At 33.7% G+C, this 11,695-nt stretch overlaps 1 protein-coding gene across 1 annotated transcript in view; it reads left to right on the top strand.

Annotated features, from left to right (window-relative positions):
* The first annotated feature begins 893 nt into the window (after positions 1–893).
* The window catches only part of LOC132743411 (multiple epidermal growth factor-like domains protein 10), a 41,533-nt gene continuing 30,731 nt past the window's right edge, over positions 894–11,695 (top strand). The window contains exons 1-3 of the mRNA XM_060731933.1: positions 894–918; positions 1,283–1,432; positions 7,065–7,214. Of these exons, the coding sequence (XP_060587916.1) occupies positions 894–918; positions 1,283–1,432; positions 7,065–7,214 (325 nt within the window). The remainder of the gene's footprint in view (positions 919–1,282; positions 1,433–7,064; positions 7,215–11,695) is intronic.

Below are 11,695 nucleotides of genomic sequence, written 5' to 3'. Positions count from 1 at the left end.
TGTAGATGGCAGTAAAGGGAGGAATTTTTGCTGCGACCAAATTTAACAGAATTATGGCCCTTTGTTGATTTTTTCACTATATACTATGTAGAAATTTTGTGAACACAACTCCTCTTAAACCGGATGGCAGATTTTGCTTAAACTTCCAGGGATGAACAACCTTAATGTGTAGATGGTAGTAAAGGGAGGAATTTTTGCTGCGACCAAATTTAACAGAATTATGGCCCTTTGTTTATTTTTTCACTATATACTATGTAGAAATTTTGTGAACGCAACTCCTCTTAAACCGGATGGCAGATTTTGTTTAAACTTACAGGGATGAACAACCTTAATGTGTAGATGGTAGTAAAGGGAGGAATTTTTTGCTGCGACCAAATTTAACAGAATTATGGCCCTTTGTTTATTTTTTCACTATATACTATGTAGATATTTTGTGAACGCAACTCCTCTTAAACCGGATGGCAGATTTTGCTTAAACTTCCGGGGATGAACAACCTTAATGTGTAGATGGTAGTAAAGGAAGGAATTTTTGCTGCGACCAAATTTAACAGAATTATGGCCCTTTGTTGATTTTTTCACTATATACTATGCAGAAATTTTGTGAACGCAACTCCTCTTAAACCGGACGGCAGATTTTGCTTAAACTTCCAGGGATGAACAACCTTCATGTGTAGATGGTAGTAAAGGAAGGAATTTTTGCTGCGATCAATTTAACAGAATTATGGCCCTTTGTTGACTTTTAGTTTTCAACTTGTGGCACATGTAGTCCAAAAAAATATTTGACCTAAAGTATTAAGATTGACAGAACAGTGGCGTGTGGGGGCATCCGTGTCCTATGGACACATTTCTAGTTTTGTCACTAGGTCAAAAGTCAGTCACAATAACCAGGCTAGATGACTGATCAGCTGCCGAAAGGGGGTACACAAAAGTCATGTTTTACAAACATATCATGTTTGTTCTTGCATAATGTGTTTGCCTCTGACCTTGTGTATATATAGCCATTTCAGCATTGGGTGTATCATGTAAAGTCTGGCTACTGTTTGTGAACAGATTACTTCTTATTCAAACTGAGATTTTAAACCTTTTTACTGATTCAATGCCATATGATATTAAAGAAATTTGGTTGTGTATAGCAAATGTCTTATACTTAAGAGGAGGCCAAATCTGATATATTTTTGATTATTAATTTCCCATAAACTGTCTTCTTCTGCTTTTATTTAAACCATCCAATAAAGCGTTGCCATGTAAAAACCAACTAAATATAATTTTACATTTTTTCTAGAAATTGAATTAGGATCAACAGGATGTTCAAGAACTGTATCTGATTCCTGTATGTCACCTAATGCAGCATGCCAGTTAAATGGATACTGTACATGTAACAGTGGATATTATGATGATAATGGAAATCAAGCTGGAGGAACTTGTACTAGAAGTATGTATTATTTTACTTTGTTTTTAGCTTGACTATACGAAGTATATGGAGAGCTGTCTTACTCGCCTCGCCACAGGCAAAATTTTCATGTCTTAGTTCATTATTCTGTAAATGCCCTCAAAATGAATATATTAGACAGTCAAAAGAACAAACTTTTTTCCATATAAAGAATAAAATTGTGGTTTCCTAACTTGACCCGCGTGGGTCATGTAAGAGTGCTAGGATTTCATCATAGTTGTCACAGTGAACTATGGAAAAGTTGAAGAACATGTCAAATGAATGACTTAGACTTGTTTCAATCATACAATATCCACAATATCTGTTATTGTAACTTCAAGGGTTTGTTCAAGTCACCTGATTTGTTTTAAAACTATTTGGGGATTTTATTGGCGTCTAAATTTTGCTCAACATATATAGATATATTTACGCTTCAAACCCAAAATGTATAGAATTTAAACAGAAATTCATGCTGAAACTTTAAGAAATGTCATTTAATTGTGATTTGAGTACATAAGATCATTTTAATATTTTGTCATTATTTTGCCTGAATATTCCTTTAAAGTTATGGTGCAGTAAAATATTTTTCACTATAACTTTGTCATTTCTTAAGGTATCAACTTCAAATATATGTTCCTTATCATCAACCACATCTTATGTGACAAGTTTCATAACTCTAGCACCAATATTTTCAGATTTATCTCCCCTTGAACTTAGAATTTTCCTTAAAAAATACTATTTATAGCTCAACTATACGAAGTATATGGAGAGCTGTCCTACTCACCCCAGCGTTGGCGGTGGTGTCAGTGTCCGCGTCCAGATTTCAGATTAAAGTTTTGGTGCAGTAAAATACTTTTCACTATAACTTTGTCATTTCTTAAGGTATCAACTTCAAACTTCAAATATATGTTCCTTATCATCAACCACATCTTATGTGACAAGGTTCATAACTCTAGCGCCAATATTGCCACATTTATCTCCCCTTGAACTTAGAATTTTCCTTAAAAAATACTATTTTTTAGCTCACTTTTCACAAAGTGACAGGGTGAGCTTTTGTGATCGCTTTTCGTCCGGCATCCGTCTGTAAACTTTTACTTTAAATGACATCTCCTCATAAACCACTTATCCAATTTCATCCAAACTTCACAGGAATGTTCCTTTGGTGGTGACCTTTAAAAATTGTTCAAAGAATTTAATTCCATGCAGAACTCTGGTTGCCATGGCAACCAGAAGAAAAAACTTTAAATATCTTCTTTTAAAAAACCCTAAGAGCTAGGGCTTTGGCATGAAACATTTTCTAGTGAGTGTCTTCCAAGTTTGTTTAAATAAAAACCCTGGGGTCAAAATTGGCCCGGCCCCAGGGGGTCTTTGATTTTCCCTATTTGCATATAGTAAAAAATCAACCACATCTTATGTGACAAGGTTCATAACTCTAGCGCCAATATTGCCACATTTATCTCCCCTTGAACTTAGAATTTTCCTTAAAAAATACTATTTTTTAGCTCACTTTTCACAAAGTGACAGGGTGAGCTTTTGTGATCGCTTTTCGTCCGGCATCCGTCTGTAAACTTTTACTTTAAATGACATCTCCTCATAAACCACTTATCCAATTTCATCCAAACTTCACAGGAATGTTCCTTTGGTGGTGACCTTTAAAAATTGTTCAAAGAATTTAATTCCATGCAGAACTCTGGTTGCCATGGCAACCAGAAGAAAAAACTTTAAATATCTTCTTTTAAAAAACCCTAAGAGCTAGGGCTTTGGCATGAAACATTTTCTAGTGTGGCAACCAGAAGAAAAAACTTTAAATATCTTCTTTTAAAAAACCCTAAGAGCTAGGGCTTTGGCATGAAACATTTTCTAGTGAGTGTCTTCCAAGTTTGTTTAAATAAAAACCCTGGGGTCAAAATTGGCCCGGCCCCAGGGGGTCTTTGATTTTCCCTATTTGCATATAGTAAAAAACTTAAAAAATCTTCTTTTAAAGAACCCAAAGAGCTAGAGCTAAGATATTTAGCATGAAACATCTTCTAATGAGTGTCTACCAAGTTTGTTCAAATAAGAGCCCTGGGGTCAAATTTGGTCCTGCCCCGGGTCTCATTGATTTTCCTAATATATGTGTATAGCAAAAACTTAAAAATCTTCTTTGAAAAAACCCAAATAGCTAGAGTTTAGATATTTAGCATGAAACATCTTCTAGTGAGTGTCTACAAAGTTTGTTCAAATAAAAGCCCTGGGGTCAAAATTGGCCCCGCCCCGGGTCTCATTGATTTTCCTAATATAATGAGTATTGGAAAAAATTTAAAAATCTTCTTTGAAAAAACCCAAATAGCTAGAGTTTAGATATTAAACATGAAACATCTTCTAGTAAGTGTCTGCAAAGTTTGTTCAAATAAAAGCACTGGGGTCAAAACTGGCCCCGCCCCAGGGGTGTCATTGTTTTTAACTATATGTGTATAGTAAAAACTTAAAAAATCTTCTTTTAAAAAACCCATGGAATTAGCTAGAGCTTAGATGTTTAGCATGAAACATCTTCTTATAGGTGTCTACCAAGTTTGTTCAAATAAAAGCCCTTGGGTTAAAAAATTTGCCCTGCCCGGGGGGGGGGGGGGGGGGGGGTTAGATTGTTGTTTTTCATTATATGTGTGTAGTAAAAACTTAACATCGTGAAACATCTTCTAATGGGTGTCTTCCAAGTTTGTTCAAATAAAAGCCCTGGGGTTTAAACTGGCCTATATAAAGGTGAGCGACCTCAGGGCCATCATGGCCCTCTTGTTACGGTTACTTCTTTATTTCTTAAGGGATAAACTTCATACTTCAAATATATGTTCCTTATCATCAACCACATCTTATGTGACAAGGTTCATAACTCTAGCACCAATATTTTCAGGTTTATCTCCCCTTGAACTTAGAATTTTCCTGAAAAAATATTATTTATTACTGTTACTTCTTTATTTCTTAAGGGATCAATTTAATACTTATGTACCTTATCATCATCCACATCTTATGTGACAAGGTTCATAACTCTGGCACCAATATTGCAAGAATTATCTCCGCATAAACTTAGATTTTTTTTACTTGAAAAATGTTATTTTTTACTATAACCTTTTTAGTTTTAAAGGTATTTACGTCAAACTTCAAATACTTATTCCTTATCATCAACTACATTTTATGTGACAATGTTCATAACTCTTGAATCAATATTTACAGATTTATCTCTCTTTGAACTTAGGATTTTCTTTACGTAATATTATAACTTCTTTACTTTTTAAGGTATCTACTTCAAACTTCAAATATATATTTCTTATCATTACACACATGTTGTGAACTCTAGCGTGACTATTTCTAGAATTTTTCCCTTTGATCTTGGAATTTATGTTAACAATGTTATTTTTTTACTATAACTTAAACATAATTATACATAATTGATTTTTCTTTCATAGTTTTGTCTTCTTTACTGCATGCAGTATTTTATTAATCGAGCGGCTCTGTCTCCTGTGACAGCTCTTGTTTACTGTTACTTCTTTATTTCTTAAGGGATCAACTTCATACTTCAAAAATATGTACCTTATCATCATCCACATCTTATGTGACAAGGTTCATAACTCTAGCACCAATATTGCAAGAATTATCTCCCCATAAACTTAGATTTTTTTTACTAGAAAAATGTTATTTTTTACTATAACTTTTTTAGTTTAAAAGGTATTTACCTCAAACATCAAATACTTATTACTTATCATCAATTACATTTTATGTGACAATGTTCATAACTCATGGAACAATATTTACAGATTTATCTCTCTTAAAACTTAGGATTTTCTTTACGAAATACTATAACTTATTTACTTTTTAGCTCACCTGTCACAAAGTGACAGGGTGAGCTTTTGTGATCGCTTTTCGTCCGGCGTCTGTCCGTCGTCCGTCCGTCTGTCCGTAAACTTTTACTTTAAATGACATCTCATAAACCGCTGGGCCAATTTCATCCAAACTTCACATGAATGTTCCTTTGGTGGTCACCTTTAAAAATTGTTCAAAGAATTTAATTCCATGCAGAACTCTGGTTGCCATGGCAACCGATAGAAAAAACTTAAAATATCTTCTTTTAAAAAACCCAAAGAGCTAGAGCTAAGATATTTAGCATGAAACATCTTCTAATGGGTGTCTACCAAGTTTGTTCAAATAAAAGCCCTGGGGTCAAAATTGGCCCAGCCCCAGGGGGTCATTGATTTTCCCTAGATGCATATAGTAAAAACTTAAAAAATCTTCTTTTAAAGAACCCAAAGAGCTCGAGCTAAGATATTTAACATGAAACATCTTCTAATGGGTGTCTATCAAGTTTGTTCAAATAAAAGCACTGGGGTCAAAATTGGCCCCGCCCCAGGGGGTCATTGATTTTCCCTATATGCATTTAGTAAAAACTTATAAAATCTTCTTTGAAAAAACTCAAATAGCTAGAGTTTAGATATTAAGCACGAAGCATCTTCTAGTGAGTGTCTACAAAGTTTGTTCAAATAAAAGCCCTGGGGTCAAAATTGGCCGGCCCCGGGGGACATTGATTTCCTTATATGTGTATAGCAAAAACTTAAAAATCCGCTTTGAAAAAACCCAAATAGCTAGAGTTTAGATATTAAGCATGAGACAATTTATAGTAAGTGTCTACAAAGATTGTTCAAATAAAAGCCCTGGGGTCAAAACTTGCCCTGCCCCAGGTGTGTCATTGTTTTTAACTAAATGTGTAAAGAACAAACTTGAAAAAATCTTCTTTTAAAAAACTCAACGAGCTAGACCTTAGATGTTTAGCATGAAACATCTTCTAATGGATGTCTACCAAGTTTGTTCAAATAAAAGCCCTGGGGTTTAAACTGGCCCCGCTCCGGGGGCCTATATACAGGTGAGCAACTTCAAGGTCATCATGTCCCTCTTGTTAAGGTATCTACTTCAAACTTCAATATATATTTCTTATCTTTACACACATGTTGTATGACGAGGTTCATTACTGTAGCTTGACTTTGATCACTGATTGCTCTTGTTAATGTTTTACATGGTGTTTTATTTTATCCCACACAATTGAATGTTTGTTCTTAATTTAACACTGCCAATTCACATGGTTTTAAAACTTCTGTTCACAATGAGTCATTAAAATGATTCTATCTTGCATGTAAAAACACAGAAAAAAATATAAATATGAAAAATAATGATCAATAGACAATTTAGCAGAACATTTTGTAATAAATTACATATTAAAATTCAATAAAAAATAATTTTATGAATGTTACAAAACATCATTACTCTTTTGGCTTGCTCCTGGTATGCTGATTTGTGATTCTTTTGACACTGATGACTAAGAGAAATTCATGAAATGCATTTTGTAGTGCATGCCTTGAAAAAGCTTTTCAGAGTTTAAGTTTCATAATTATGCATTTATAAAAAAGTGTTATGCAAAATTTCTATGAACTTCCCAATTCTCACTCTTACAAAGTCAGATTCACTTTGAAGTTATGTCATAAATTTGGAATAGATGCGCCAGGGAAGCTGACCATTAATATTGGTAAACCTTACATAAGTTAGACGATATTATTTGTAGTTTGATATGTTCATTCTTGTGGTTCTTTTAATGTCAATTTTTTATCTGTTATAGAAATTGAGTTAGGATCATATGGATGTTCAACAACTGTATCTGATTCCTGTAAGACACCTAACGCAGCATGCCAGTCAGATCGATACTGTAGATGTAACAATGGATATTATGATGATAATGGAAGTCAAGGTGGTGGAACCTGTAGGCAAAGTATGAATTATTTTACTTTTCTTTTTATCAATAAAGATTTTGCTTACATACATTTAGATGATTATCTTCAAGTGTTTAATATATATTATATATATCTGACTTTTCTTTACTTAAATTTATAATGATTTTGCAAATATTTGTTTTTTTGTTGGATGTAGTGAAAGTTAATAGAATCATAAAAAGTGTCATTTTAAAACAAAAATTTAAACTTTTTCAGAGAAAAAGATACAAACTGTTTGCTTTTCTTAAAAAAGTAGTACATGTATTATGAAGTACCCTCAGCATTTCTATGGAGGCTATTCGTTGCCAAAAATCCAGCCTTTGAAACTTGACAATGCATACTTTGGTTCTACTAAAGAGATTAGTAAAAATCTAATTGTCGATCCGAAAGTTACACACTGCACTGGTATTAAGCATTTTGATTATCTCGATTTGATAAATTGGAAGCTGTAAACATGCAACTTAGATAAATTGCAAACTGTATTTATAAATGTATAACTTCAAATTTGCGACATTTAGAAATGTAAACGATAGAACGTACACATTACATTTAATGCAGTGTATCATGACGTTGAGAATGTAACTGCATCAACTTGGCACACTCAGGTTTACAACACCACACTTTCCTTTTACATTATAACGCGATTAACATTCGGAAACGTTTTTGCAACTTTCCTCTATGAAATTATCACGGAAAAAGACAAAAATTAGTAGGTGTAGCCAATTTTCACGAACGCAGAATATAAAGAGTACAAAAATATTTCAAATTATATAGAAACTGTTATTAATTTCACACACATCAACTGCATTACAGTTGACTTAGAATATCCTCTGATTTTGTTAAAACGTATTCTAGTACAGGATATTCAAGTAATGCAAAATTGGTTAAGATATAATGTAACAATGTAACAACGTTTATACTGATAATGAGCATAATAATATGCAAAAACTAAAGTTGGTGAATTAACATAAGGGAATGTTTCCCATATATAATGACAAACACCACTGTATGTTGATATGAACAATAGGGTTTGTGTGCCTTCAAAGGTGACACAGTATTATTTGTACGCATATATTTTACATTCAGCAAAAAATTTTGAATGCGATACATGGAAGTCACTTTTGGCAACACAAATAAAGAGAACTGAACAGTAAGCCTGTGCCTTCTTTTTTAAAGGACTATGTTGGGTTGTAGAAAAATTCATAGTTTTGACCAAGTGTATAACCACGAAACAATTCAAAGTTTACTATCCATAATTCTGTTGTATAACCAAAAACTTGTGAATTTGTCCCATTTTAATGTTGAAATACTGACGTAGGTTATGCATTGTACTGAATCAATAGCAACTCTAAAATCCGTGTAAGACTTGCTGTCTATCTGATCAAAAGCAGAGAACTATTTTTATGTATATGAAATACTACACAGAATATTTATGAAGTTCTGTAAGTGATGACTTTCTAAGAGATAAAATAAACAAGGTAAATTGATAATCAACATACATACCTTTAGACTCATTTAAATATGATTATTGAAAAACAAAATGGTAAAAATGGGAAAATATATCTATACAGTATGGTAAAAATAAAAGTTTTGTACGAAAGATTACATACAACTTTGGTTATAATTTTACTATTGTTAAAAGTGTTTTCTTGTCAATTAATATGCTAGAATTAAGGTTACTATTTTATAGTAAATGCTACTACTAGGAAAGACAACAGCCAGAATTTGGTCTGTATTAGTCGTATCAAAATCTCTATCAGAGATTGACTTGAAAATTTGAAAGTGGTAAGGTAGCAGCTTAACTGTAAATGTTACTCATTACTATTCAAATTGGAATACCCTCAGTATAATTTATTTGTCGTTAAATATAGTCTTATCAATAGATTTTTCTTCCGTGAAAAATATTTTAACCTCAGGCAGTAAGTAGCCTGGTGAGGTTTTTTTTTGTTTTTTTTTTCAGTTTCTTTTTCTAGGAAATGTGGTATCTACAATGTTTTAAAAACTTTATGCCTTTAATCCTTTAAAGTCAGCTGATGTTGATTGTATAAGGCATAGAATGGCAATCATGCAAGTGAATTATGTTTGGTGAATAACTAAACACCTAAAAGGTGTGGTAAACGGAAACTATGCCGCTTCTTGTCGCCGACGGTAAATACCGAAAATGAGCGGATAAATACATTAATTTAAGATGATGTAGTGGGCGGGAAAATGGGCGAAGCTTATTTTATCTCCTGTTGAAAAACATGTAAAGCTGGATTATACTGATTCGAATCATGATGGTTCAACAATGTAAAGCTAAGAATGTAACTACTGTTTTGTCGGCGTATACACGAACAATTAGTATTTGAAAACTTACAGGAATGATCAGAACCAAGTCTAGTTGTGCATATTGTCAGCATTTTCCGGTTCAATGATTTTTGTCAGAGTTATGGCCCTTTAATAATTTTTATTTTTAAAGTTTGTCCGGACTTACTTCTCTTATACCACTAATGCAATTTCAATGAAACTTTACAGGGATTGATCTGTAGCTCAAGTCCTTGCGCATATTGCACGGGTTTTCCGGTTGAATGATTTTTGGCCGAGTTATGGCCCTTTGATAAAAAGGTGTTTTTTTCTGTGTGTTGCCAGATACACAAAAGCTTGTCCGGACTAACTCCTCAAAAACTACTGGTGCAATTTCATCCAAACTTTACAGGAATGATCAGTACCAAGTCTAGTTGTGCATATTGTCAGCATTTTCCGGTTCAATGATTTTTGTCAGAGTTATGGCCCTTTAATAATTTTTATTTTTAAAGTTTGTCCGGACTTACTTCTCTTATACCACTAATGCAATTCCAATGAAACTTTACAGGATTGATCTGTAGCTCAAGTCCTTGTGCATATTGCACGGGTTTTCCGGTTGAATGATTTTTGGCCGAGTTATGGCCCTTTGATAAAAAGGTGTTTTTTTCTGTGTGTTGCCAGATACACAAAAGCTTGTACGGACTACTCCTCATAAACTACTGGTGCAATTTTATCCAAACTTTACACTAATGATCAGTACCAAGTCTGGTTGTGCACTGTCTGTCTGTCACAAAACTTGTCCCAACATAAAATTGGCCATCATGAGGCGACACATGTGATTACTGATCGCTCTTGTTACAATGTTAAATCCGCAAACTCAATCCAAGTATGCAAAATTGGAGTTTACATAGAAAGAAATACAATAAAAAAAAATTATTGTATTTTATCCATTAACAAACTAGTTTCAACTCAGATCAACAAGGCTGGATTTTTGGCAACGAATAGCCTCCATACATTTCTAGTCCCCTACCTATTTTAACTTTTTGTCAATTCATCCATGCTTTTGTGAGTTTGAAGAAATCTGGATCCAGTCTTAATTCGAAAAGTTATGTTGATGATACTTGGCTTGAGGACCATTTGGAGACTATGTACAGCATATATAATTTTTAGCTTGACTATTCGCAGAATAATGGAGCTAATGCAGTCACCTATTTGTCGGCTTCGGCATCCCTGTGGTTAAGTTTTTGCGTGTAAGCTGGTATCTCCATAACTACTGAAGGGAATGGATTGAAACTTCACACTTTTGTTCTGATTTGCATAATTATGCCCCTTTTTCAACTTAGAAATTCTTGGTTTATTTTTTGCATGTAAGCTGGTATCTCCATAACTACTAAAGAGCAAAATGAAACTTCACATACTTGTTCTCTGTGATTATCTAACATGATTGGCACAAGTCCCATAACTCTGATTTGCTTTTTTGCATATTTATGCCCCTTTTTCGACTTATAAATTCTTGGTTAAGTTTTTGCTTGCAAGCTGGTATCTCCATAACTACTGAAGGGAATGGATTGAAACTTCACACACTTGTTTTCTGTGATTATCTAAGATGAATGGCACATTAGTCCCATAACTCTGGTTTGCTTTTTTGCATAATTATGCCCCTTTTTCAACTTAGAAATTCTTGGTTTAGTTTATGCTTATAAGCTGGTAACGCCATAACTACTGAAGGGTTTGTGCCTTTTTAGCTCACCTGTCACAAAGTGACAGGGTGAGCTTTTGTGATCGCTTTTCGTCCGGCGTCCGTCCGTCGTCCGTCCGTAAACTTTTACTTTAAATGACATCTCCTCATAAACCACTAAGCCAATTTCATCCAAACTTCACAGGAATGTTCCTTTGGTGGTCACCTTTAAAAATTGTTCAAAGAATTTAATTCCATGCAGAACTCTGGTTGCCATGGCAACCGAAAGAAAAAACTTTAAATATCTTCTTTTAAAAAACCATAAGAGCTAGAGCTTAGATATTTGGCATGAAACATCTTCTAGTGAGTGTCTACCAAGTTTGTTCAAATAAAAGCCCTGGGGTCAAAATTGGCCCCGCCCCGGGGGGTCATTGATTTTCCCTATATGCATATAGTAAAAACTTAAAAAATCTTCCTTTAAAGAACCCAAAGAGCTAGAGCTAAGATATTTAGCATGAA

This window comes from Ruditapes philippinarum, unplaced genomic scaffold (genome assembly GCF_026571515.1).
Source record: "Ruditapes philippinarum isolate M1 unplaced genomic scaffold, ASM2657151v2 ctg2102_1_1_1_1, whole genome shotgun sequence".
In the NCBI taxonomy this organism is placed as follows: Eukaryota; Metazoa; Mollusca; class Bivalvia; order Venerida; family Veneridae; genus Ruditapes; species Ruditapes philippinarum.
This window is presented reverse-complemented; position numbering and strand designations above follow the sequence as displayed.